Raw genomic sequence first — 27951 nt, 5'->3', positions numbered from 1 at the left:
CTCATTTTCATTTGTTTCCATGTATTCTTTTATTTCTTCTGTGATTTCCTGGTTGATCCATTCATACTTTAGTAGCATGGTGTTTAACCTCCATATATTTGTGTTCTTTCCAAATGTTTTCTTGTGGTCGACTTCAGGTTTCATAGTGTTGTGGTTGGAAAATATGTGTGGTATGACCTCAGTCTTTTTTTACTTGTTGAGGCCTGATTTGTGACCTAGTATGTGATCTGTTCCCTTGAAAAGAATTTGTATTCTGCTGCCTTAGCATGGAATGTTTTACATATATCTGTTAAGTCCACCTGCTCCACTGTGTCATTCAAAGCCTTTGTTTCCTTATTGATTATCTGCTTAGATGATCTGTCCATGGCTGTAAGTGGGGTGTTAAAGTCCCTTACCATTATTGTATTATTATCAAGTTCCTTTATATTATTAATTATCTTATATGTTTGGGCACTCCCATGTTGGGAGCATAAATATATTTTTAGTTGTTAGATCTTCTTGTTGAATAGTCTACTTTATTATGATATAGTGCCCTTCTTCATCTCTTGTTATAGTCTTTGATTTAAAATCTAGTTTGTCTGGTATAGGTATGGCTACTCCAGCTTTCTTTTGATTTCCATTTGCATGGTAAATGTTTCTCCATCCCCTCAACTTTCAATCTGCAGGTGTCTTTAAGTCTAAAATGAGTCTCTTGTAAGCAGCACATAGATGGGTATTTTTTTTTTTTTTTTTATCCATCCTGACACCCTTTGTCTTTTGATGGCGTATTTAGTTCATTTTACTTTCAGAGTAATTATTGGTAGATAGGAGTTTAGTGTCATTTTCTGTGGTGTTTCTGGAGATTTTGTCTCTGTTCCTTTCTAGTCTTTGTCAATTTTGGTCTTTCTTTCCCACTCAAAGAGTCCCCTTTAATATTTTTTGCAGGGCTAGTTTAGTGGTCATGAACTCCTTCAGTTTTTATTTGTCTGGGAAATACTATTTCTCCTATTCTGAATGACAGCCTTGCTGAATAGAGTATTTTTGACCACATGTTCTTCCCATTCAGCACATTGAATGTGTCATGCCACTCCCTTCTGTCTTGCCAGGTTTTTGTGGAGAGATCTGCAGCTAGCCTTACGGGTCTTCCTTTGGAGATTAGGGACCTTTATTTGTCTTGCTGCTTTTAGGTTTTTTCTTTCTCACTATGTTTTGCAAATTTAACTACAGTATGTCTTGGCGTTGGCCTGTTTCTGTTGATTTTGCTGGGAGTCCTCTGTGCCTCCTGGATTCAGATGTCTTCCTTTCTCAGATTAGGGAAGTTTTCAGTGATTATTTACTAAAATATTCTCCCTTTTCTCTCTTTTCTTCATCTGAGACTCTTGTGATATGAATGTTATTATATTTGAAGGAGTCAGTGAGTTCCCTAAGCCTTTTCTTGTGATCCATAACTCTTCTTTCTCGCTTTTTTTCAGTTTCATTACTTTCCATTCTGTCTTCTGTATCACTTATTTGTTCCTCTGCTTCTTCCATCTTTGGGGTCATTATATCCAGTCTTTTTCGAATCTCAGTTATTGCATTTTTCATTCTTATTGTTTTTTAACTCTTTTATCTCTGTGGTAGGGGTCTCCCTGATTTCTTCTATGCTTTTCTCAAGCTCAGCAAGTATCCTTGATTGTTGCTTTATATGCTTCGTCGGGCATATTACTTATGTCTGTTTCTTTTTTTTTTTTTAATTTTATTTATTTATTTATGAAAGTCACACATAGAGAGAGAGAGAGAGAGGCAGAGACACAGGGAGAGGGAGAAGCAGGCTCCATGCACTGGGAGCCCGACGTGAGACTCGATCCCGGGTCTCCAGGATCGCGCCCTGGGCCAAAGGCAGGCGCTAAACCGCTACACCACCCAGGGATCCCCTGTCTGTTTCGATTAGATCTCTAGCCATAACCTTTTCTCATTCTCTTTTGGGATGAATTCCTCTGTGTTGGAATTTTGTCTAAGACTGTCTTCTGTGTGTTAGAAAAGCCTGTTATGTTTTTTGTTCCTGAGAGTAATGGCTTTATGGAGAAGAGGTCATATAGTGTCCAGGATGTGGTGCTCAGGGAGTATCTCTGGTGTGTGATGCGTGCACTCTGCTGCTGTGTTTGGGCTGCTCTATCCCTCAGGTTAGTCTCCTGCAGAGGTTCTCCTTGGTTGCTGTGGGCGGTGTTTGAACCTTGACCAGAGAGTGGCAAGTTTTAACTCGGTGTGCTCTGGTCTGCTTGTTAAATGAGACCTGATGCTACTTCCACAAGAACTGAAGCCTATAATTGGTAGATGTGGTATGTATGGGGGTTTCTGCTGGTGTTCTGGGGAAGGGGCCTGCTGTGCTGGGACTTAGGCACACTTGCCTGAGAAAAGCAGTACCAGTGGAATGCAGGGGGGTGGGATTGGTTTAAGCAGGTTAGGCAGACAATATTGGTGCTGTGCTGTTTACTGAAGTTGATTTATGCTGAAGATAGGGAGGGAAATGGCACCTTTGTCCCTGAGTGGGGTCTCTGTCCTTGCTACCCTCAGGGAATACTAGAAGTGCAAACAGTTTCCCCTTGGATGTTTTCATGCTGTCTTGTCTCCCCGTTGCTTGACTGCCTGGAGCAGGGCAGTACACTTTATGTTCTGTCCCAGCCAACCCTGCTGATTTTTATAACTCCAAACTTTAGGGACTGCAGTGGCAAGGGCCTGCGCTCATCTCCTGGGGATGGTCTTGCTGTGCTGGGACAAATGCAGATTTGACCAAGAAAGGTAGTCGTGCCAGAGTGCAGGGACACGGGATTTGGAGCAAAGCAGTCTAAACAGTCAATGTCCAGGTTAGCAGCCCTCAGCTGGTATCTCTGCAACTATGCTGAGGGGCTGGGGGTGGGGAGGGAAATGGTGCCCGCTGGTTCTTTTGTCCCTCGACAGGCATCTCTGCGAATGCCATCTCTCAAATGTGCTCCAAGAAGAGTGAATAGTCTCTCCCTATGTGCCTTAAGGAAACCACAGATGATGCTTTTTGTGGGGGGGTTGGGGGGTGGTTGGTTTTCCTGCCTTCTCTCCAGGAGTAGGGTAGCACCCTCAGGGCTGTATCCCAGCCAAGCCTGACCTCTGAAACTCCAGTCTTTGAGCCCTGCTGGTTGCGAAAACAAAAATCGGCTCCTCTCATTTTTAAAACCAATGGCTTTGGGGACCTGTTCTCTCTGTGCATATCCCTGAGCACTCTCCTCTTTCTCTCTTTCTCTCCCCGCCACCCCAACCAGGGCTGTCTCCCCTCCACAGCACCCAAGATCATCCGTTTCTCTCCTGAACCACATCTCTGGACTTCTTACCTTCCTCGATATAGCCTCTTCTCTCTCTCTAGTTGTCAGTCCTCAGGTTGATTTCGTGGGTATTCAGAATGATTTGATACTTATCTAGCTGAGTTGGAAGGATGAAGCAAGCCTAGGATCCTCCTACACTGCCATCTTAGCTCCCCACTTAGATGCATATTTCTTTGTGAAAGAAGCTAATCTGAAAAGTCTATATACTGTATGATTTCATGATTTCCACTTAGATGCATATTTCTTTGTGAAAGAAGCTAATGTGAAAAGTCTATATACTGTATGATTTCATGATTTCCACTTAGATGCATATTTCTTTGTGAAAGAAGCTAATCTGAAAAGTCTATATACTGTATGATTTCATGTTTTCAACTTTCATACATGATTTCATGTATGACATCCTGGAAGGGGTAAAGTGACGACATTAAAAAGATGAGTAGTTGTCAAGGGTTAGGGTGGTAGAGGAATGAATAGACAGCACAGAGATTTTTAGGGCAATGAAAATACTCAGTGGTAATATAATGATAGATACATGCCCTTTTATACTCTTTCAAACCCATAGAATGTACAATATCAAGAATAAATTGTAAACTGTGGACTTGGGATGATAATGATATGCCAGTGTGGGCTCATCACTTTTCCAAATGTACCACTCTGATGTGGGATATTGGTAACTATCATATGTGGAGGCAGAGAGTACAGATGAGAAATACCTGTACCTTACCCTCAGTACTGCTGTGACCCTAAAACTACTCTAGGAAATTTGTCTTAATAAAAAAAATTTGAATAAAAAATCTTTCATGATAAAGTATGTGTAAAAGATTAAACATATTTCTTTTCAACTGTAAATTCTCACAGCTCACTTCTTTTTATTGAGTTATTTTATTCAAACCATTTTAATGGTTCAAATGGTTTCAGAGGCTCAGACCATGCTTCTGTAGTTCATGTTATCAAGATGTTCCTCCAATAAAAATTTGAGTTATGATATTCTTACCTAATTCACAAAAGAAAGGAAAGTTAGCTGGGTAAAAACTTTTAGATATTAATTTCCTTATTTTGAAAAATCATTTATCCACTCTTTAACCTAGAGACTTTTCATTGTAGTGAACTTAAAATATGTTTTAATCTTTATCCTTACGTCATACTGACCCTTTAAATACTTTCTTAATGTTGAAGAATATGACTGTGTTATGGTCTTACGATAAGCAGAGAACTGACTTACCATGAGAATTTTAAAAAAGAAAGAATTAAAAAAAAAAGACAAATACCATCAAGATGTTTCTTGAATGTTAAAATTTTTAACTTATTATTTCAAAACACAAATTATATTGGTATCTGAGTTTTTACTGTTTAAATGACATTTTTAAGTCTGAATATCCTGACAAATTATAATATTTACATTTTGTAATATATCTACAATTTAGTATGTGTAAGTTATGGAAAATAATTTTAAATAAACCCACATGCCCCTACCACCCAACTTAGGAACTAGAACATTACTGTTACTATTTCTGAAGCTACCTTAGGTTCCTTTCCATATCCTGACCCTTGCTTCTCTCTAGTTAATAACTGAGATGTTTTAAATTGCCTATTTATCATTCTTTTGGTTTAAAAAAATTCATTGTATATGTATGTATTCCTAAATAATATATTGTGTAACTGTTTATTTTTGCGCTTTGATATATGTAATGTTGTCTTCTGTGGCTTGCATATTTCTTTGAATATTATGATCCTAAGATTTCTTCATCTTTTGCATATAACTATAGATCTTTCATTTCTACTGTTACATATAATTCCTTTTTAGGAACGTACTATTCTGTATCCATTCTCCTGTTGCTGGGTTTTTGGTTGCCTCTCCTTTCCTACCTGTGCCCCCGCCACCATTCACACCCTTCTTTTCTTATTGATTTAAAATAGTGATACTGTCAACATTTTTGTATGTTTCTTGGGGTTAGGTCACAGGATGTATGTACGTTTGACTTCACATGGTGATGACCAATTGTACAAATAGTACAAAGGTGGTTGTATAAGTTTTTATTCCCATTAGGACCGTGTAAGAACACTTGCTCCATATCTTTCCCAACACTGGTAGAATCGGGCTTCGTAACTGTTTTCAATCTGCTGGATATAAAATGGTAATTCATTGTGGTCTTCATTTGCATACCCACAATTGCTAATAAAGCTGAACATCTTATCTATCTATTCACCACTTGTATTTTTTTCCTGTGAAATGTCTGTTTTGTCTTTGGCCATTTTTCTTTTAGGCTGTTTTTCTCTTGACTTTTAAGAATTCTTTGTTCTGGATACTGATTATTTTCTCTCAATTTGTGTCTTTGCTTTTTTTCTCTCTGTGAAGTCTCAATGAACAGAAATTCTTAATTTTAAATATATTTCAATTTATTGATTTTTTTTTAAAGGATAGCACTTCTAAAAATATGCTTTGTTAAAAAAACGTTTCCTTCTCTGAGCTAATAGTCTTCTGTATTTTCTTCTAAGTTTTTATGTTTTACTTTTCACGGTTAAATCTATATATATGCTGAAGGTAGAATTCCAGTTTCATATCTTTTCATATGAATATTTCAATCATTTCAGTCATTTTATTGAATATCTCTGCTTTTCCCATGTATCTGCAGTGCCACCATTTTTCTATGTCAAGTTTGCACTGATCTCTTTTTTAATCCCTGTTTTCCAATTGATCTGTTGCTTATCCCTATGCCTTTTCCATACTATCTTTAATTGCTATAGCATTAAAAGTCTTGATATTTGGCATTGGGCTTGTTTTCTTACCTTACTATTTTTCAGGAGTGTCTTGGGTATTCTTAGACTTTTGCTTATCAGTGTAAATTTTGGAATCATCTTGTCAAATTCTTTGAAAAATTATGTTGGGAATTTGATTATAATTGCTTTGGAATTATAGCTCAGTTTGGAGAGAATTATATTGCGATGTCTCTTTGACTTATTATAGATCATGAATGTGCTATATATCTCCACTTAAGTCTTCTTTAATGTTCATGAGGACAGGCTTCAAATTTTCTGTGTATGAGTCTTACATATCTTTTGTTAGATTTATTTCTGTTTTTTATTGCTTATCTCAAGTAAAGCAGCCAGCTTGCAAACTTTCATTATTTCTAAGTGTCTCTAGATTGTTTTGAGTTATTTTAGGTAGACGATTATATCATCCGAGAATGTCAGTTTTATTCCTTCCTTTCCAGTCTTTTTGGCTATATCTCTTTCTTTGAAACTACATTAGTCAGGACCTCTAGCACAGTACTGACAAAAAAGCAGTAATAGTGGACATTCTTGTTCCTTGCTTTAAAGGGAACATTACTTAACATCTCACCATCACTAATTAATGCCTTTCGTAGCTTTAAGTAAATAAAAAAGATGGGAAACACACCTTTAATTGGGAACTTAATCCCCTTCTGGGATTTTCAGAAACAAATTATGAAGTTTAAGTTTAACAAATGAATTTTATTAATTTTAATATATTTTTAAAAATTTTTAATTAATTTTTTAACTTTAATATTTTTAAATTGCAGATTTGCTGTTGCTGAGTCAGATTGTAATTTAGCAATTGCCTTGAATAGAAGTTATACGAAGGCTTACACAAGACGAGGTGCTGCTCGATTTGCATTGCAAAAACTAGAGGATGCCAAAAAAGGTATTAATATTTTCCAAGTCCTTATTATCTAAAAAATTCTTTAACAGTTTAACAGATGTTATACAAAGAATCATAGATACTAGACAATCACCGTTACCACCTTAAGAGCTTTGTGTATTTGAATAAGGCTCATTTTTGCTATTTAAAAATATCTTGATACTTTGTGACAGAATGCGTTATTTGCCACCAGTCAGACTTCTGTTCAAATTCTCATTCCACCATGTATTTAGCTGTGTGACCAAAGGGAAGGTTATGGTTCTCCTATGATTTTCAGTTTCTTACCTGTAAAATAAGGATTAAAACATCTTGTTGGATATTTTGAGGCAGAGGCACTGCACATAAAGTTTTTAACACATTTTTCTTTGTAAATTCTAAGCCTTTTATTATTCCATAAAATAGATTTATATACTATAAATTACAAAATCTGAATAAAGTTGATAACCTGATAGGATTCTGCTACTTCTTGGGTTTATGTCATGCAACTTAACGATAGCAAGTATCCTTCCTGGGGCTGGTGGGTGAAGGTGATTGGTCACGGATTCTGTAGGGTTTTGCTTGTCCTGGGGGAGAACAGAGATACTGTTGATTAGCAGTTCTTACTCTGAATTTTTCTGTAAGACACTTGCCTCTTTGTCACATGTAGCAAATGATTATTGTTTTATAGAATTTTTTTAATACCCTATCTTTCAAATATTTATCTTCTAAATTTACTTAGATTATGAAAAAGTATTAGAACTGGAACCAAATAACTTTGAAGCAACGAATGAACTCAGGAAAATTAATCAGGTAAATCACAGTTATTTAAATAAAGTGCATTACTTACCTTTATTTGACGAAGTAGAGGTTTTTGTGTAGTCTTTGTACTATAGATGACTTAATAGAGACTTTTTCTAATTTTAATTCTTTGTACTGTATAGTTTTACTAAACAGATTTGCAAGCTAGAGGAAGTAGAATGGTATTTAAAGATCCTTAGGAGTCCTCTTAAAAAGTCGTAGGAGGGGCACCCTGGCTGGCTCAGTCAGTAGCACATGCAACTCTTGATCCTGGGGTTGTAAGTTTGAGCCCCACGTTGAGGTAGAGATTACTTAAAATAATATCTTAAAAAAAAAGTCATCTGAGGTCTGAACTGCTGCTGCTTTATTTTTTCCCAGATGATAGAATTATTTCTCTTTGTCCCACTAAGTTTTCTTTTTTGGCTAGTGCTTTGATTTCTGTACTAAACTTTCATATATTTCTTTGATTTTGTAATTTTTAAGTTGCTCCATCCTTATAGTTTGTTTTAGAAAAAACTGCTAATTTTTTAACAGTGAGAAAATAGTTATAATTTAGCTATAAAATTTGCTGTCAAATGATACTGTACAGTTACATATTCCTTTCATTTTGCTGTTGAGTCAGTTACAATCATTTTGCCATCCATTGAAACTGAGAAAAAAATGACAATGACTAGGAAAATGTGCTTTTAAATATTGCCATGATTTATTGCAATAAAATCTGACAAATCTATCAGCTTGCTTATAATTAGGAATTGTTATATATTTTTGTATTTGGTTAAATAATGACTATGCATATTAGATTTGAGAAATTTGGATGTGGTCTTAATTATCTGTTTATTTTTGAAAATAGTTACCCGAATAGTGCCTGGCCTGTATAGAAATTCAGTAAATATTTCTTGAATAAATAAATGAACAACTGCCATTAGTGGATATGATTTATTTTATTTGGAATAAGATGTATATTAGATTCACTTTTGTTTTTTAACTTGAATTAGACTTTGAATTAGAGTAAAAACTATTATTTCAATATTAATTTGAACTGTGACAAATTCTAATACACCTGAGTAATTTAGTTTTTTAAAGTTAAATATATATGCATCTTGCGTTACTTGTTTTATTTTAGCTAACTACTGTGTCTCCTAGGCTTTAACATCCAAAGAAAATTTATATCCAAAGGAAGCTGATACAATGATTAAATCAACTGAAAGAGAGGAAAAGCAAATTGAAGAGCAACAGAATAAGCAGCAAGCCATTTCAGAGAAAGATCTGGTAATTCAGAGGGATTTCAAGCTATATATGTTTTGTTGAGTTTACTCTTCATTTCTTGTATCCTGTTTCTATCTTCTGTAATATTAAAATTCTTCAGTAGGAACTGAAAGTTATACTAAAAACCTCCGGAGCTTACTAATTCAAAATTTGAGTAATTGGTGACTTAACACATAATTTAAAAAAATAACATAGTTTAGGGAGCAAATTACTTTTGAGTATTTTAACATATTTACATGTAGGTGGTTATACATTTAACACAGAGATAAGTTACAGTTCATTCTGATAGAGAATTTTTTTCCATTAATTCAGACTGGACTATTTCTGATCAAAATTCCTTTAGAAATCCCAAGTCAAGATTCAGTTTAACATATTTTTAGCTTTTCTTGGACCCACAGAAGATTTTTAATGAATACTTATGGAATGACATTAATTGGGATAAACCTGACTGATTATAAATGTTAGAGTGAAATCTGGTATACACATTCTGGTATGGTTTAATTTATCCTATTTTAGTCCTGTTGATGTTAACCAAAGAATGAGCTGTACAATTCTGGTACTCTGTTCTTTCACAGAAATTATTTGAGTTATGAAATTCTGTTGTACAGCTTCCATTATAACTAAAGAGTATAATATTTGGGTCTGTATTTATTGTGTTTTTAAATTTAGGGCTTTGTATAATAATTAGTAGAATAATGGTTAATAGTGCAAAGTAGTATAGAGGTATACTTTTTTTTTTTTTTTTTTTAGTACTGAAAAGAGAATAATGCCATTATAAAAAACAACCTAAACAGATTCTAGAACATGTATCATGGACTAGATTATTAACATTAAAATATATTTTAATTACTGATATAATATTGATGGGTATTCTTGTAGTGTTTACTTAAGATTTGAATTCAGCTAATTTTTTGCATATTTTTTTCATTCTTTTTTACACTTCTCTCCAAAATGGTAGGGGAATGGATTTTTCAAAGAGGGAAAATATGAAAGAGCAATTGAATGCTATACTCGAGGGATAGCAGCAGATGGCACTAATGCCCTTCTTCCAGCTAACAGAGCAATGGCCTATCTAAAGATTCAGAAGTAAGTCTCCGTTATAGTTAATGTTTTTTAGGATGAAAACGAAATTTACCATAAGTTGGCATATTAGATAAATAATAAATTAAAATATAATTTATTTACTCTTGAGCATTAAATTTTTTTTTTAATTTTTTTTATTTATTTATGATAGTCACACAGAATGAGAGAGAGAGGCAGAGACATAGGCAGAGGGAGAAGCAGGCTCCATGCACTGGGAGCCTGACGTGGGATTCGATCCTGGATCTCCAGGATCGTGCCCTGGGCTAAAGGCAGGCGCTAAACCGCTGCGCCACCCAGGGATCCCTTGAGCATTAAATTTAAATGAAGAACTGAGTATCATCAGCACATATTTAGTAAATGCTTGCTCTTGTTATTATTTTTCCACTTGTAATAGTATGGCATTACACAATTTAACATTTCTTTAATAGTTTTATGAGTGATTTAAAAATTATTTTCAAGTTCTTATCTGGCAGTATTTCATGTATGCATATCCATACGTACATAACAAAAGAGAATTATTGCCATTGAGATCAGCTGATTGATTATATATACAGTTAAAACTTGGTCCTGTGATACTAATCAGCTGTTTCTGGCTGCACTCTTAGGGGTTCTAAGTTGGACAATCAGCAGGGTAATATCTGATGGCAGAAACTGTCTCACAGTCTTTATATCTGTTGTAATAATATTTTATATACTAGTGATGGGATTTAAGAAAAAAAACCCTGTAATTATTTAAAATAGGGGTTCTGAACTTTTTTTGGTGCCATTGACCCATTTGGCTGATGGGGAACCTTTCTCAATAATATATTTGAATGCATAATTATACATTTGAAGTTATAAATGTAAAATATTACAGTTTGCACACTATATCTAGTGGTATATATACTTCATTGACACAACAAAATGAGAAACTACATTTAAAATAGAGGCTGATTTAAAGCTAAATTTGTTTTGAAGACATAATATGAAAATTTATTTATTTTTTTCTTTTTTTTCATAATATGAAAATTTAAATTTGGGCTGATCCATGACATCTTCCACCTGGTGATGAACCAATAAGTGTGGATAGGAAATAAAAAGGTAACACAGATGATTGTGTTACCAATGTGGTAGCATATGACTTTACTTTTTGGTATCTGAATGACTAGGAGGGGTAGAGTTAGTTGTTTATGGTTGTACAGTTAGGTCCTAGGAGCATTTATAGACAGGGATACTGTGATCACATACAAATAACAGGTTTAATTACTACTGTAATAAATATTTTGAGATGTCTGTAATAGTTGTAATGTGATATGAAAATATCTATGATATTTATTGGGGCAAAGTCATAGCTACTACTTTTGCTACTGTGGTTTGTTGTCTACAGTTATAATTGAAATAAAAGCTAAATCCTATTTAAAAGTTAGTGAAAATAAGGATGTAATATTTTTCCCATCCAACTTTTCAGATCTCTCAAAGGACTTCAGGTTAGGAATTCCTATCATAGAAGTAAATTTTGTTTGTATATTTATTCTCATTTAAACTAACAGACACAATTAGCGATATATTATGTTGGTTAGAGTAAGTGAGATGAAAGGTTGAATGTTCCAGTACAGATTTAAAGGCACAATAGTAGAAAAGTTAATGTAACTTCTGGAAAAGGCAAATGATAATTATGGCTATTACCCAGGGTACAGTGCTGGAGAGTCAGTAAAGTATTTTATCCTGAAAACTGGGGGGGCCATGCACATGTCTTGAATAAGAGAATGATATAATCAGCAAAGTAGAAAATATATTGGTGGAACATATGCACACACATTTGCACAGATACAGACATATCCTTTCTTTTGTTGAAAAGTGAATTAAAGAATTAAGAGAAGACATGTTTAAGTTCACTAGAAATTTTTACTTCATTCTTATGAGGTCTTGTTTTGAGCATAGGATGGCATTCATCTAGGCTTTGGGGAGAATGTAATCATAGGCGATTCTCTTTTTTTGGGATTTTTTTATTATGAAAGTTTTGTAGATTTCATAAATGTAATATAATAAGCCCCATGAACCAAATCATCTAATTTTAACAAGCCATACTTTTGTCATTATAGTTAGTTAGCATTTATCCCCCTGTCTGAATCATTACAAAGCATATCAGAGACATTATGACATCTTATCCCTAAAGGATAACCACAATACCATTATCATGCCAAATAAATTCACAGTAATTCATTAATGTCATTTTGACATATAGGAGGGTCAAAGACAGATTTGGGAGTTTTTAATTAAAACACTGTGACTGCTTTTTACATTAGAGACTCAGTTTATGTGAAGTTTCTCTATTAACTGCATTTTCTAGTTGTTAATTTTGTCATGTTGGATAGATATGAAGAAGCTGAAAAGGACTGCACACAAGCTATATTATTAGATGGATCATACTCTAAAGCTTTTGCCAGAAGAGGAACGGCAAGAACATTTTTGGGAAAGTTAAATGAGGCCAAACAAGGTATGACTATTTTTATAACTGCTATCACTCACTTGTCCTCATGAGACTCCCAAGTTACAGAAGCAGGGACTTGTGTAGCTTTTCCATAGTTCAAGGATATAGAACTCGCAGAAGTAAATTTTCTTTCACGGTTCAGATGGAGGGTAGTTTGCAGATTTGAAGGAATGTAGCTTCCGTGGTGGACCAGATTATCTTTTACTTGAATGGTGTGTGGTCTCATCTGGCTAGCTGTCAATCAGAGTTAATGAGTAATTTGAATTAGAGGTGAGAAGGAAAAGGCAAAAAGAAAGAGAGAATCAGCCATTAAGGATTAGAGGATAATGTGAGATCTACAAGGATGCTCCTTTTTAGTCTCAGTATTAGTTATTTTATTTTTCCAGGACCTGTCTTTTAAGTACTCATTCTATTAGTCTTTTTGAAGAACCAGCTTGGTTTTATTGTGTGTGTTTTCTATTTCATTTATTTCTGCTGTTTCTTTCTTTCCTTCAATTGTGTTTAGGTTTATGTTATTTTATTTTTTTTAACAATTTTATTTATTTGAGAGAGAGCGTGTGCATGTATGCATGAGCAGGGGAAGGGGCAGAGGGAGCAGGAGAAGCAAGCTTCGCACTGAGAAGGGAGCCCAACTGTGGGGCTCCATCCCAGGACCCTGGGATCATGACGTAAATGGAAGGCAGACGCTTAGCCAAATAAGCCACCCAGGCGCCCCTATTTTATTAGGTTTAATTTGCTGTTTTTCTAATATCTTGCATTCAGTACTTAGAAAATTGATATTCAGCCTTCCTTCTTAATGATATGTACATTTAAATCTGAGAATTTCTCTGTAAGCCTGGCTTCAGCTGTAGTGTGTGCATTTAAAAAATGGTAGCAAAATAAACATACTAAAAAATTTACCATCTTAATCATTTTTAAGTATACAATTCAGTGGCATTAAGTACATTCACACTGTTTGCAACCGTCACCACCAAACATCTTCAGAACTTTGTCATCATCCAATCGTGAAAATCTACTGATTAATAAGTTCCCATTCCAAAAAAAAAAAAAAAGAAGTTCCCATTCCCCTCTCCTCTAGCCCCTGGTAGCCACTATTCTACTTTCTGTTTCTATAAATTTGACTATTCTAGATTCTCCATATAAATAGAATCATGCAGTATTTGTCCTTTTGTGTCTGGTGTCTTTCACTAGCATAATGTCTAAGGTTTAAGGCCAGATGATACTCCATTACATGGAATTCTCTTAGATGCTGACTTACATTTGGTGAGTAACCCTGTCATTTATTAATAGTGTGAACTTTGGTAAGTTAGAGGACCTCTAGGCTTCAGTTGCATCATTTGGAAAGTGGGGTTGTGATGAGGGTGACATGAAAAGTTGCATAAAGTAACTAGAAGAGCACTCAGTGTTTAGCTCTTATTATTGCTCACCTGTTTCCTAGTGTCCTGAGTTAAAACTTCTAGAGATTAACTGGGTTATTAACTAAACGTATCATGTCTTGAACTCTGTAAAGTATTTTCACTAATTCATTCTACTTCTTAAAAATTCACTTTAGATTTTGAGACTGTTTTACTTTTGGAACCTGGGAATAAGCAAGCAGTAACTGAACTTTCCAAAATTAAAAAGGTAATGTATTCTTTTCACCAAAATATGGCCTTATTTTTTGAAACAGAAACACGTTATCTGTTATATAATTAACTTGAGAATATTTGGTAGTCATGCTTACAAATTTATTTTCAAGGACTTAATTGAGAAAGGACACTGGGATGATGTTTTTCTTGATTCTACACAAAGGCAAAATGTGATAAAACCTATTGATAATCCATCTCATCTTGGGTCAACTGTAAGTAAAGCACTTTTCTTTCATTTTTTTTTCCCTTTTAATATCAGTTTTTTTTTTAAAGATTTTATTTATTCATGAGAGATAGAGGCAGAGACATAGGTAGAGTGAGAAGCAGGCTCCCTGTGGGGAGCCTGATCGATCCCAGGACCCCAGAATCATGACCTGAGCCAAAGGTAGACAATCACTGAGCCACCCAGGTGCCCCTATATCAGTGTTTTATTAATAAGAGTTGGAAGCAAACTGTTGAATTAATAAACTTGTTTTAGAATCTTTAAAAAATACTCTTAGGATTATTGACATAATAAAATTGGGGGAAATTCAGCTCTTTAGAATTCTGGGATGACTTTTTCAGTGACTTAATTTAGCACTATGAATTTAAATTTTTTTTTTTTAAGATTTTATTTATTCATTCATGAGAGAGACACAGAGAGGCAGAGACACAGGCAGAGGGAGAAGCAGGCTCCATGTAGGGAGCCTGACATGGGACTCAATCCTGGGTCTCCAGGATCAGGCCCTGGGCTGAAGGCAGCGCTAAACCGCTGAGCCACCCGGGCTGCCTGAATTTAAACATTCCTATATATTTTCTGATATTAAAGGAATTTGAGGTAGTTTTACATTTTATAATAATTATTTTTAATTTCTAGTACCATTTTCATATGGGATTATGATTTTATTACAATAGCCTTGCATCCTATGTGGGGTTAGATCTAAAATCAGTACCTAAGGTCAACAACAACAGAAATAAGGATGAATGTGATCCACTGCTCAGATCATTTATTGGGTGGAGATGGTAGGTGTCATCCCCAGCGCCACCAAGGTGCAGGAGGCAGAGATGGTTCATAGCCCTGGGTGGTGATGAAGGGGGGGCGGCCCATGCAGTAGGACGTGCAGGATGGCCCTGGTAAAGGAGGAGGTCCTCTTGTAACCATATTGACTTGCAGAGCAAAAGTGAAAGCTGTGTTGATATGAGAGACAAAAGAGCCAATAATACCAACAACAGCTGAAACCCAAAAGAGCAGGTGTCAGCACCTGCCACCTTTCCTACCCCACCAGATTCCAAGAGAGCAGGATCACGCCAGAAAACACTCCGTCCCACTGGGTGCCACATACAGCTTGAGGGAATAGATGCCAAGAGGTTAAATTACTGTCACTACAAGTCACTGCCCATGTGTGCGAATGTAGAATGGCAAGGGTTCCATCCTAGAGGATTAACAGAAGTTATAAACTAATAAGGTAGCATATTCCAGACAGGCAGGCATCTGTGTTTAGGATAGCCCTACGTCCCTCCTCCGTGGCTGCAGGAGATGGTTATTTGTATGTTGAGAACAAAAAGAATGAGAATAAAAAGCCCATTCTCCACACATGGTATCATAATCACTGCTATGGAAAAGTTCTACCTGCTAGCCCATGACCTTCTTTTGCTTCCCTCCTTGACAAAGGGGACTCTCTCTGGGAGTTCTGTGGCCTCAGAGACCTCTGGGAGATGGAGATTCCTGGAGTTTTGGAGGGAAACTGAGTGTTCTCTGAGAGGAATATGTTACTTATAAATGTCAACTAAGCTCAGCTATGTTTATCTTATTAATTCATAGGTAGGTAGGTCTTATTTTAAATACACCATGAGACACATAGTAATTATGTTTTATGGAAAAAGGCAAAAATTCTAAATAACAGAACAACAGAATAAATAACACAAATGTGTTTTGATTTCTAGTATTAAACTCTAATGATGTATTATGAGAGGCAGTATCAGTTCGAACAATGACTCAGGGCACAGCAGAAACTACTCATATGAACACAGCCGAAGGACTTTGTGCGCATCTGGCCCTGCAGTTAACTTTTTCTCTCTTCATGATTTCATTTCTAGTGTATGTTTTCTACAAATATGTCACCTCTAACAATTCAGAATATTTTTACCTAGGGTACAACTGGTGGGATTCTGTATAGCACATTTACCAAGGAGATGGAGCAGTGATGAGTTGGGAAATTCCCTTACCTGAGACCATTCAAAATTGCACAAAGCACACACTGTAAAGTTGGAGGGATGGCATCTCACCTTTTCCAGTGGTGAGGATTACCGCAGACATTCTAAACAGGTTGGCCACCTCACTGGAAACAGGAAAGGTGGAAACAACAACAATCCTGCATAGAGGAGTTCTGGAAGGAGTCAGCCAGGTCAGGAGACTTCAGCGTCGAGGGTGGTTTTGTCTTGTTTGTGTTATTCCTAGAAATATATAATCAACTCCCTAAGGTCCTCAGGCTTTAAGTACTTTTGGCTTCTGGAGGCATAACCAAGATGACAAGCTGAAAATCGAGAAGCCTGTAGGGTTAAGAGTTTGCACTTTAAAAATAAATAACATAGCAGACATCTCACACAACCCACAAAACAGAGGTAAGACCAGGAGAGAGTGCTGTATAAAAAAGATGATTTCCCAGAAGAAGTACAACTAAAAATGGCCACAGCATTTACCTTGTCCTTCTCTGTGTCCTTGGTAGAGACAGAGCTGCTGTTCCCAGGGGAGAGGCACCAGCTTTTGGATCTCATAAAGGCCCTGGAAGAGATGGAGGTTTATTTTGATTTGCATAGACTATGCAGAAATAAAACAGACCCTCCTTTCATTTCTCCACTGCCTTAAACTCTCTCCTACTCTCAGGTCCCTGAATGGCAGCAGAGCATTTCCCACATGCTGAGGTGATCCCCAAGGATAAGGGGGACACCTGTCCTATACTTGGTGAAGACACCACAGGACCCTGGCTCAGGTGTTTCCTAACTTATCAAACAACTGCGGGCTGCTTGGGGCTCAGTCAGCTGGGGAGAAAGTCAGAGGTGTGCCTCTTGGCTCAGAGAACCCAGCATATGGTCTTTGTTCAATGCACATCTGCAGGAGTGGTGTACATCTGCCTTTCTGTAAACCACCTCATTCTTTCTCTGCAAGAATCCTCTGCTTTCCAGCTCAGTATGGGGAAATGACACAGCCCATCATATGTGTGTCCTGAGAAACTTAGGATGGTTACAGTATCCTCAGCCAGGTTTATCCTTACATTATAAAATACCCAAAACCATATCTACATCTTTAAAAAAAAAATTAGCACCTAAGGCAAAACTCTAGTATAAGCAAATTGTCTTTAAAAATATACATTGCACTTTGTTTTTGTACACTGTATTATTTTTCATTAAGTCCAACAAAGCCAGGTTTTTTTCCCTGCAAAAATGTTAGAACAGAAAGTAGCTGGCATGAATTTAGCAATTTGTGTTCTGCTGAATCTTTAAAGTTGTTACCTAATATATATATATATATTTATATATATGATATCAATGGTAGTTTCTAACATTTATATAATGTATACAAAAGAGTAAGTGAGACAAATTAAGATTTAAAAATTATAAGTGAACACCCATGAAATCACCAATTAGGTCAAAAATTGAAAAGTGTCAGCTCCAAAATCTCCCTGTGTGCCCCTCACTGGTCATGATCCTCTCTCAGTCTTCTGGAAGTAACTTATGCATGGTGGATGCTTTGAGAGCCTTAACAATTTTATAAGGAAGTCAGAGTAGATATTTTATCTTCCTTTTGCAAAGGAAGAAAGGCAAAGTCTTTTGTCAAGTTCATATTTCAGGTTAGTAACAGAATTTCTTAATTTAATGCTTTTCTAGTGGTTTTTTTTTTTTTTTTTTTTAATTAAATAGGCTCCAACACCCAACGTAGGGACTCCAACTCATGACCATGACATCTAGAGTTGTGTGCTCTACTGACTGAGCCAGCCAGATGCCCCCCAGTGTTCTTGTTGTGACTTTATTGGATTTTCTGAGACAATGTTTATTTCAGGAGCAGGCATAAATCTAGTTGTTTTTATATATTGTATTCGTTTTCTTAGATTATGTTAATATGCTATTCTTTTCAATAAAGTTTATGTGTTTAATTAAAAATGGTTTTAAAAAAGGGGCTTAAGCTGTTACATCTTTGTAAGAGGTTTTCATAAAAGAATAATTCACAAGGTTTAGAAAAGCCTTTAACAAAGGCTTTGTCAGACCTTGTTGTCCATAATTATAAAAACACAGCCATGTTGTAAATCAAATATCTGTATATGTGATGTCCTGTGGCCAGAATTAGGAGCTTTTATTCATTTGTTGGCTTCTCTTCTCCCTCACTTTAAAAATCAATTAATGTTAGTAATTTGAAAATGCAACATGTATTTAAGTCTTCGTGACAAGATCTCAAATAGAACACCTCTCTGCAATGAAGGATCTCGGACATAAACCATTCTGTAAATGATCCCAAACAAAATCAGTATCTTACCAGGAAGAGGGAAAATTGTTTATTTTTATAATAAAAATGTGGGCATTATTTAAAAAATAGAAGATGCAATTGAGCATAATGTTCTTAAGAGTTGATTTGAGCCCCACTTTATAAACTTTGAAATTTTGGGCAAGTTATCTAATCCCTGTGTGATCCTTACTATTTCTCCTTGAGGATAACTCACAGGTTAGTTTCGATCAAAGGAAATAATATCCATTAATTCTAAGGCAGTTTTAGGTGAAATGAATATGAATTTCTGTCTCAGTCACACATTTGTGAGACAACCTGACCACTGGAGAAAGTGGTTAGGAAAGGGAGGAAGGCCCAGGAAGTGGAGAGTGTCCTAGGAGCACTTGAGTCAATCGAGAGCCTAGGCCAGGGAAGTCTATGTTTCAAGACCAGGATGCTGACATCCTGGGAGTACTTTTGGTGAATCTTCTCTGGAGAGAGTGTAGGAGAACAGTGATGTAGATCACACGGGACCCCGGGGTTCCCGGGTAGGTGGTAGTAAATGAAGGGTCTCCTGATCTTGTAGTCTCTGCTGAAATGCTTTATTTTGTTTTACTTTCATTTTTCTGTTTTCCTATAGCAAAACTTCACCTTCCTCCTCAGTCCTTTCCTTTCTTTTTCTCCGTTTATTTTTCTCTTCATTTTCTTGAAATGATCATAATGTAGAGCTAAATAAAATGTTATGCATCTAAATTTTAATTTTGAAAAAGGATTAATCATCATATTTTCTTAAATCTTTCTGTAGTGATACATTTTGTGTTTTATTCCTGCTAACCAGCATACTGTCATCCCCTCATCCCTCGGTAGCCCTCAGTAGCTCCCGGTACCCACAGTTCTACATTTAATAGAGACCACTGATTAGGAAATTTTTAGATTAAGATCACATTTACATATCTGTTGTCAGTAAAAGGATTTGGTTTTACATAGGACTGTATTGATTTAATCCAGTGATTATTGCCTGTTGGAAATTATAGTCTGTTGTGCAGCACTAACACATGCCCATTCTTGGTTAATATCTTCAGAGGAAACTTGCTGTCGAGAATTCTCAGCAAGGCAAAGGCTTCCGCTTAACATGATTGTGCTTTAACTAGAACTGCTACTAGGATTCCGTTAACAATTTTGCTAATAGCTTTTAAAATTTATGTTCATCCAGTAACGCTTGATTGTTACTGTTAGGTCTTCTCTTAGCTATGTTAATACAATATCTGGATTTAACACTGATTTTGATATATATGTCAAAAGTTTTTATATTTACAACTTCTTAATTTAAAATTCGGGCAGCCCCGGTGGCGCAGCGGTTTAGCGCCGCCTGCAGCCCGGGGTTTGATCCTGGGGACCCTGGATCGAGTCCCATGTCGGGCTCCCTGCATGGAGCCTGCTTCCCCCTCTGCCTGTGCCTCTGCCTCTCTCTCTCTTTCTCTCTCTCTGTGTCTCTATGAATAAATAAATTAAATCTTTAAAAAAAATAAAATAAAATTCAACCATACAGTTGGAATGAACACTTAGAGTATATTGAAGAAAAGTTTATTAAAAATAATAGTATTATATGTAAACTTCAGAAGAAATTAAGCATGTTTGACATTTATAATGATTGAAATAAACAGTGAACCCTAATTATTTTATTAAATTAGAAACCATTATGGTCAAGTCTTACCAACTTTGTGAATGTATTTGGCAAATCTTTAATATTAGGCTGGTTTTATCCAGCAGCTACATATTTAGAAAATCTACTTAAGTGTTTTTTGTTTTAAATCCATTTAGGTTTTAATGTTAGTCTGTTTTCTACAGAATACTGGTTATTGCCTGACCTTGTTCTGCTTCCCTTGAGTTAGCCCACTATAGGTTTGGCCATAATTTTTCTTGGCCTTGTTGCCTCTAGGATAAAGCCCAAACTCCTTAACGTGGTGCACAGCTCTTTTATAAGGTGCCTTTAAGCAGCCTTTCATTTCAGGCTTTATCCCCACCACTCCTCCCCTTGCAGTAGCCCCATTGGACTTCTCATCTTTCTACTGACCATGCTGTGCCCTTCCACATTACCAGTCATCTGTACTTTATCTGTGAAGACTCTCCTGATGCCAGTGTTTGTCTTCCTTCCTCTGTGTTCTCTTAGTATGTTGTGCTTTCACCTTTTATGGTACGCATCCCATTGCCTTGTAATTATATATACGTACATTTCTTCTTTCTTGCATTCAGACTTAACATATGGTAGGTGCTAGGCATCTTTTTTATTATTATTATTTTTATTATTTTTTTAAAGATTTATTTATTTATTTATGATAGACACACACAGAGAGAGAGGCAGAGACACAGGAGGAGGAAGAAGCAGGCTCCATGCAGGGAGCCCGACGCGGGACTCGATCCTGGGACTCCAGGATCGCACCCTGGGCTAAAGGCAGGCGCCAAACCGCTGAGCCACCCAGGGATCCCCTATTATTATTATTTTTAAATATTTTATTTATATATTCATGAGAGGCAGAGAGGGACAGAGAGAAGAGACACCGGCAGAGGGAGCAGCAGGCTCCATGCAGGGAGCCTGATGTGGAACTCGATCCTGGGTCTCCAGGATCATGCCCTGGGCTGAAGGCGGCACTAAACCGCTGAGCCACCCGGGCTGCCCCTTTTTTATTCTTTGTATTCTCAGAGTGTGACTCCTGTCTGTCTAGCCATCAGATTGAATTTACTTAAAACTGTTAGTCTATGAAAATGAAATCTAAGTACATTCTTTAAATATGAAGCAGATGGTAATTGTGAGAACACTGCAACCTTTTAATTTGTGACCCTAAAATAGGAAACCTTTATATGTGGATTTAAAAAATTGATTTTAATTATTTTAGAAACCACTCAAGAAAGTTATTATTGAAGAAACTGGTAATTTGATACAGACTATTGATGTGCCAGAAAGCACTACTGCTGCTCCACAGAGTAATCCTAATCTGGCAAATGGAATAGCAAATGCAGGTGTTCCAAGTAAGAAGAATTCGAGCCAAGATGACCTTTTGCCCACAAGTGATATTCCCAAAGCAAAAGTATTGAAAGTAGAAGAAATCAGTGATACTTCAACCCAGCCGTGAGTAGAAGAAACACTCTTTTTAAGATTGATTGATTTATTTTAAAGAGAGAGAGTGAGGGACAGGGGCAGCAGGAGACGGAGAAGGGGGTCTTATGCAGGTTTTGCACTAAGCATGAGACTGATGTTGAGCTCAGTCTCACGACCCTTAGATCATGACCTGAGCCTAATCTAAGAGTTGGACGCTTAACTGACTGTGCCAGCCAGGTGCCCCAGAAGAAAAATCTTGATACTCATCGAGAATGGTAATAGTTCACTAGAAAATTGATACTACTACTGAGACTTCTGGTTTGTACGTATTACCATAATTCTTTGAACTGCTCAACTTCACATTCTAGATTTTCTTTTTTATTTGTACTTACCTGGAGGAGAGGTTTTGCTTAAGGTATGATCACTGTTCCTATACCAGAGTGGGGAATTTGGAGGTAAGAAGGTATCTTGAACAAATTGATTTTGTGCATTTTTACTCTAGAACTTCAATATATGCATTTCACTTTTTAATTCAGCAAAAATCTTTAAGGTTTTAAAAGGAAGCTTCATAAATGTAGAATTTATTCATTATTATTCTAGCCACTAATATTTCAGATTATTTGTGAGCTCTTTAAATTATGTGTAGAATTTTTAGAAATAGTCATGTTTTTGGTTAATGATGAGAATATAAAAGATCTAGATTAATTAGGTTTATTTGGGGATGTTGAAACTTAATTCATACATTCTTATTGCCACTCAGCAATCCTATTAAAGTTTTTTAATGTTGAATTTTAGTGATTTTATTTAAAGTGATAGTGATATTTAGTGATTTGGGAAAACACTAAATGGGCAGACCTTTTAAAAAGAGGAAACATCTCTTGGTATCTTGGAATATCTTTCTTCAAACTTTGATAATTCAGATTTCTGAAAGGCTGAGTTGTGAGGATCTGTGATATGATGTTGTAATGCAGGCTGTAGAAATGGTATACTTCAAAAGGTGGCCAGGCTAACTTAGTCCCAACAGATGAGAATAGTCATTACGTAGGCAGCATGTGAAAATTGGCAAAAGCATAATCTATTCTTGCCGAAAATATGTTATTACCGGCTGAAAGAATTTACTACATGTAGACTATAAACAATTACAAAAATATATTAATAAAGTCAGAAATTGAAAACTCACTATTGATGTTTCCTTTTGTAAGCTGTAACTATTTATGGTTCTTTTCTAAACTGTTTGATGCCTCTGAAATATTTTAGACCTCAAGTCAAGTTGAAACAGGGTGTATGTCAGTCTTTCCGTGAGAAGATTCCTGTAGACATAGACAGAACACCTGCTCAGTTTGTCACTGCTGCTCTTCCTCCAGTTCCTGCTAACTCCTTCCAGCTTGAATCTGATTTCAGACAACTGAAAAATTCTCCAGATATGCTGTATCAGTATTTGAAGGTAAGAAAGAGGAAGCTAGTAGTTCTAGTTTAAGTAAAAGATCAAAGAACTTCTTTTGTTACTGTATGATAATAGTACTGTATTTGCTTTTTGAATAATATGATTGTGGAACCCTTGCCTGCTGCATGTATAACCTTGGCCAGACCATTTGAAATATTTGCAACCAGGAAACCTTTGGAAATAGGTTCTGTGTTAAATCTGTGGTAAAATAACTAAATGCTCATTTCAAAAATCCTAACTTAAACTTAATTCTTCATTCTTCAAGATGGGGAAAGAAATTAAAATATACTGAGTGCCTTCCATGTGCCCCAAGCACTACTTGCAATATTTAGACCATCATTCTTTTGAAAATGAGCTCTTATTTGCTCCAAGAAAAAGAATCAGATCTTATGAAATTTACCAAATAATGGATCTTAGCATTATCTTTTTCAAGTGTGATTATAGTAATAATCCCTTATAATTTTCTATTGCATAGAAGATACACAATTACTTCTAACTATATTATCCTATGTAATTCTGGTTTTTAAACTGTCTAGTTATTTTTATTGCTCCTTGAGAGCTCTCTGAAGTTTCCTGTCTCAGGAAACATGAGATTTTTCTCTGCCTGAAACAGAGTGATTATCTTAGAGTTCCTCTGACTTTCATTCTTCTATCACAGTTACATTGCAATGTGACCTCATTATTATTCAATAAGGACTAGTGCATAATAGTTACTCTTCCCTATATTCCCCTAAGCAATTGTTGCATACATAATATGTGATATGTGAATGTTGCCATGATGTAATTTTCTCTTTGTCTTTTCCAAGCAAATTGAGCCATCCATGTATCCTAAGTTGTTTCAGAAAAATCTAGATCCAGATGTATTCAACCAAATCATTAAAATTCTGCATGACTTTTACATTGAGTAAGTGGAATTTTTTTTGTTATACCTGTGTATTGTAATGTTACCCTATTTCTAGTGATCTGGCAAAGTCATTTTCCTTGATGTCCTATTATTACCTTCTGTATAGCAAAATTAGCTTGCTAGTAAATTTGACCATTGCAGAAGTTGTGAAGAGGTGACAAGTACAAGCAAAAAAAAGGGAAGTGATTAGGTAGGAGGGAAAAGGACTTTCCAACTTTTTTTTTTTTAAAGAAAGGGAGGTGAAGTGACAAATGTGATAGCAAATTAATAAACCTCATATTTAAGAATATTATAATTTCTTCAATTGACTTGATAAAGCTCTTCATTTGAGCCCTTAAAATATAAACAGTATCCAGGGAAAAAGGATAAATGAAGACTTATTTATGTATAATTAGAACTATTATGATAGAAAAACAGAATTGTGTGAGCTACTTTTAATTAATCATTTGTTTTATATTTGGATTATTTCAGGAAAGAAGAGCCATCACTCATCTTTGAAATCTTACAAAAACTTTCTGAACTAAAAAGGTTTGATATGGCAGTGATGTTTATGTCAGAACCTGAGAAAAAAAGTAAGTTCTGTGAAGAAAGCTTTTCCAGATCTCTTTATGACATGTTCCTTTATTTACTCAACACATGATAGTGGACATTTACTGAATAATTACTGTGTATAAGATACAGTTAAATTTAAATTACAATTAAGTTAAATTGAATTACATAAAATCTTGACAGCAGCATTATGAGGTATAGGTGTGATTATCAGTTCCCTTTTACAAAGGTGGAAACTGAGGCACAGAGAGGTAAGGAACCTGACCAAGGTCACCTAGGTAGGAAGCCAGACCCAGGATTTAAACTTATACAGTCTGACTTTATAGTCTGGACTCTACTACTTGACAACGCCTTAAAGTGTAATGGTTGAGAGCTTGCTGTCGTGGAACATGTGAAGGGTACCTCTCACAGAAGCATGTCACTGGGCATGGGTGCAGGGAGGTCTACCCCATTCTTTGAGAGCCCATTTCCTTGTGTATATTTGATTGAAGCTGAATGCTCAAAGAAGTACAGGAGCCTGCTAAATGAAAGGAGTAGGGAAGAGTTTTAGACCCTGGGAATGATGTATGCAGAAGTTCAGAGGCAGGAAAGAGCAGATTGACTTCAGAAAATTAAAAGAAGGGCAGCCTGGGGGGCTCAGCGGTTTAGCACCACCTTCAGCCAAGGGCCTTATCCTAGAGACCCGGGATCAAGTCCCACATTGGGCTCCCTGCATGGAGCCTGCTTCTCCCTCTGCCTGTGTCTCTGCCTCTCTCTCTCTCTCTCTCTCTGTGTGTTTCTCATGAATAAATAAATAAAATCTTTAAAAAAAAAAAAAGAAGAAAATTAAAAGAAGTACAGTGCAGCTGGATTGTAGAGTCGGGGGAGAATTGGCAGTGATGAGCCTGCAGAATTATACTCCCTGTTTATTTCTGCAGCACAGTCTTTCCCATGAAGTGTCGGTTTAGGAAAACCTTAGGTAAAATCAAACTATGCAGGAACTTCAATTACTAAGAGTTTTGGGCTTTACTCTAGTTTTAGGAAAAAGAAAAATTATTAGAATGCAAGAGTACCAGGTTTTTAGTTTTAAAAATAGCAGAAACTGCACCATTTTCGTTTATCTCCTAGACTAAACATACTCGGGTTCCTTCTCTTGTTTCTTTATGTTTCTAGCAGCAATAGTGAATGAGTCTGAATTACTAAGAAAAATATATGCTACATTATACTTAAGAGAAGTGGACATGTCATTTTACATAAGTTTTTAAAATAGAGTTTAAACTAAAAGATGTTTCTGTTTTATCTTTACTCAGAAACAGTCCCTGAAGTTTTCTGAAAAATACTAGCTTCTCTTGTTACAATTCTACCTTTTTTCAATTACTTTGCTCTACCACACAGACTTTATATTTTTTGGTATACCAAGCTGGTAAACTTATTGGCCTTCAGTGCTTTGCATTTGGCCGTTTCCTCAGCCTAGAATATCTTCCCCTTGCTTGCTTCTTCACTTCATTCCGTTTCCACCTAAGAGTTACCACCTTGGAGATACTTTTCCTCCACAGACCTACTCAGAATAACTGCCTGCCTCCCTTTGTCACCCTCTGGCTTATTACCCTTCTTTATTTTTCTTCATAATATGTAACTAGCTGCAAATATTTCATGTATTTGTTTATTGTTTCTCTTTCCCTTAATAGAATGAAAACTCCATGAGAGCAGGAACTTTTTGTACCTTGTTCTTAGTGCTTAGTGCATAGCAACCTGTCAGTGTAAATGCACTGAATAATTGAATTTCTTGCTACTGTCATGTGATAAGTACAGATGTACTAAAGAATGTAAATTGGTTCTTTAGACTGGCGTACAGCAGTACTGTCTTGGTGGGGTGACCATTATCAGCTGAGCTAAACAGGGGGAGCACCTGGAATGGTTCCTGGACTGTAACTAAGCATTCAGTCACTGTTTGCTGTTGTTACTTTCCTTATCATTAACGACCAGTAGCCACTGTTCATGTTGAATTATAGAGTTTCCCAAAGTGTTGAGTGTGGACCATTCAGTGGTAGGAAAGGTGTTTTATAGGCAAGTTTTGTTTTATTTTTAATAGTTATATATATTATTGGATATTATAAAAATGTATAGCTAACATGATTTTGTAAATGTTATTACTAAGTTTCCATTTACAGTAGTGGGTACAAAATTTTCTTCTAAGATAAAATGGTTTCAGTTTGAAAAACAGTTAAGTAAAATATTAAGTAAATATAGCTGTTACAAAGGGCAAAAATGTTTAAGGTAGTATAGAATGAATTAAGTTTAATCTGCAAGATTAATGTTATTGAGAAAGTAGGGGAAATGCTTTTACAAAATATTTTGGTAAGAAACCTTAGATTCTAGTATAATTTTCTCAGATTAGCTGTTTAAATATCTGAAGTAAATAAATAAATATCTGAAGTAGAATTTATAAATAATCCTAATGGTTATTGCTTTAAAATATAAAAGTTTTTTTTTAAATATAGAATATAGAAGGTTTTATTTGACAAGTCAGATTACTCTCTTTAAATTTCGATTCACTTAGTTTTTATAAAATGAAGATTAAAATGAAACTTTTTTCTTTTTCAGTTGCACATGTATTGTTCAATCACATAGACAAATCAGGATTGAAGGATAAGTCTATTGAAGAACTCAAGAAAAGATATGGTGGTTGATTTTCATTTTTACTGTGAAATTACTGTCTTTGACTTTCATGTAAATTTTTTAATTGAAAATAAAGTATTTTGCTTTTTAAGAAAATGAATCATACAGGAAAAGATTATCTTTAGGCACAGTTTAATTAACTGTACAGTGAGTCAAGTCATGAGAAATGTACTCAAGTGAACTATTTATAAGTCATTTTCCAAAAATAAAAATATAATGATGTATACTTGTAAAGTTCAGTATTTATGTCATTTCAAATTTTAAATCTAGATGCATTCTTCAGTGTCTGTAATCTTAACATTATTTTTATATTTTCATAAGTTTTTGTAGCCACAGGACAAGGTTGCTTCATTAGCATATGAATAAAGTTATAGTTGTATAGCGATTGTTAAGTAGATAAACAGATTTTTTAAAAATAATATCATTGGGCTAGTTTACTAACATAGAACTATTTATTGCAGGATGTGTATTTTTAGTATTTACATTGAATGGAGACCTAACTATACTCTTTAAATTGGCTTACTTCAAGTGTCATAGCATCCTTATATTTTCATCCTGCAGTTTTTTTCCCTGATGATATTCACATTATATGTCATCTAAAGGCATATAATAATCTAAAGCAAAGTGGAAAAATTTTAAATCTAAGACTG

The 27951-nt window shown here is 35.5% G+C and overlaps 1 protein-coding gene across 2 annotated transcripts in view; it reads left to right on the top strand.

Annotated features, from left to right (window-relative positions):
- Positions 1–27527, top strand: part of RPAP3 (RNA polymerase II associated protein 3) — a 40615-nt gene extending 13088 nt beyond the window's left edge. For both annotated transcript variants that reach the window (XM_055318655.1, XM_055318654.1), the window contains 12 exons: positions 6851–6972; positions 7688–7758; positions 8890–9015; positions 9971–10098; positions 12450–12571; positions 14118–14188; positions 14304–14405; positions 21544–21776; positions 23004–23190; positions 23997–24094; positions 24566–24666; positions 27227–27527. In XM_055318655.1, coding sequence (XP_055174630.1) covers positions 6851–6972; positions 7688–7758; positions 8890–9015; positions 9971–10098; positions 12450–12571; positions 14118–14188; positions 14304–14405; positions 21544–21776; positions 23004–23190; positions 23997–24094; positions 24566–24666; positions 27227–27312 — 1447 coding nt within the window. In that variant the 3' untranslated portion in view covers positions 27313–27527. The remainder of the gene's footprint in view (positions 1–6850; positions 6973–7687; positions 7759–8889; positions 9016–9970; positions 10099–12449; positions 12572–14117; positions 14189–14303; positions 14406–21543; positions 21777–23003; positions 23191–23996; positions 24095–24565; positions 24667–27226) is intronic.
- Positions 27528–27951: the final 424 nt, after the last annotated feature.

This window comes from Nyctereutes procyonoides, unplaced genomic scaffold, assembly GCF_905146905.1.
Source record: "Nyctereutes procyonoides isolate TBG_1078 unplaced genomic scaffold, NYPRO_anot_genome, whole genome shotgun sequence".
Taxonomy (NCBI): domain Eukaryota; kingdom Metazoa; phylum Chordata; class Mammalia; order Carnivora; family Canidae; genus Nyctereutes; species Nyctereutes procyonoides.
This window is presented reverse-complemented; position numbering and strand designations above follow the sequence as displayed.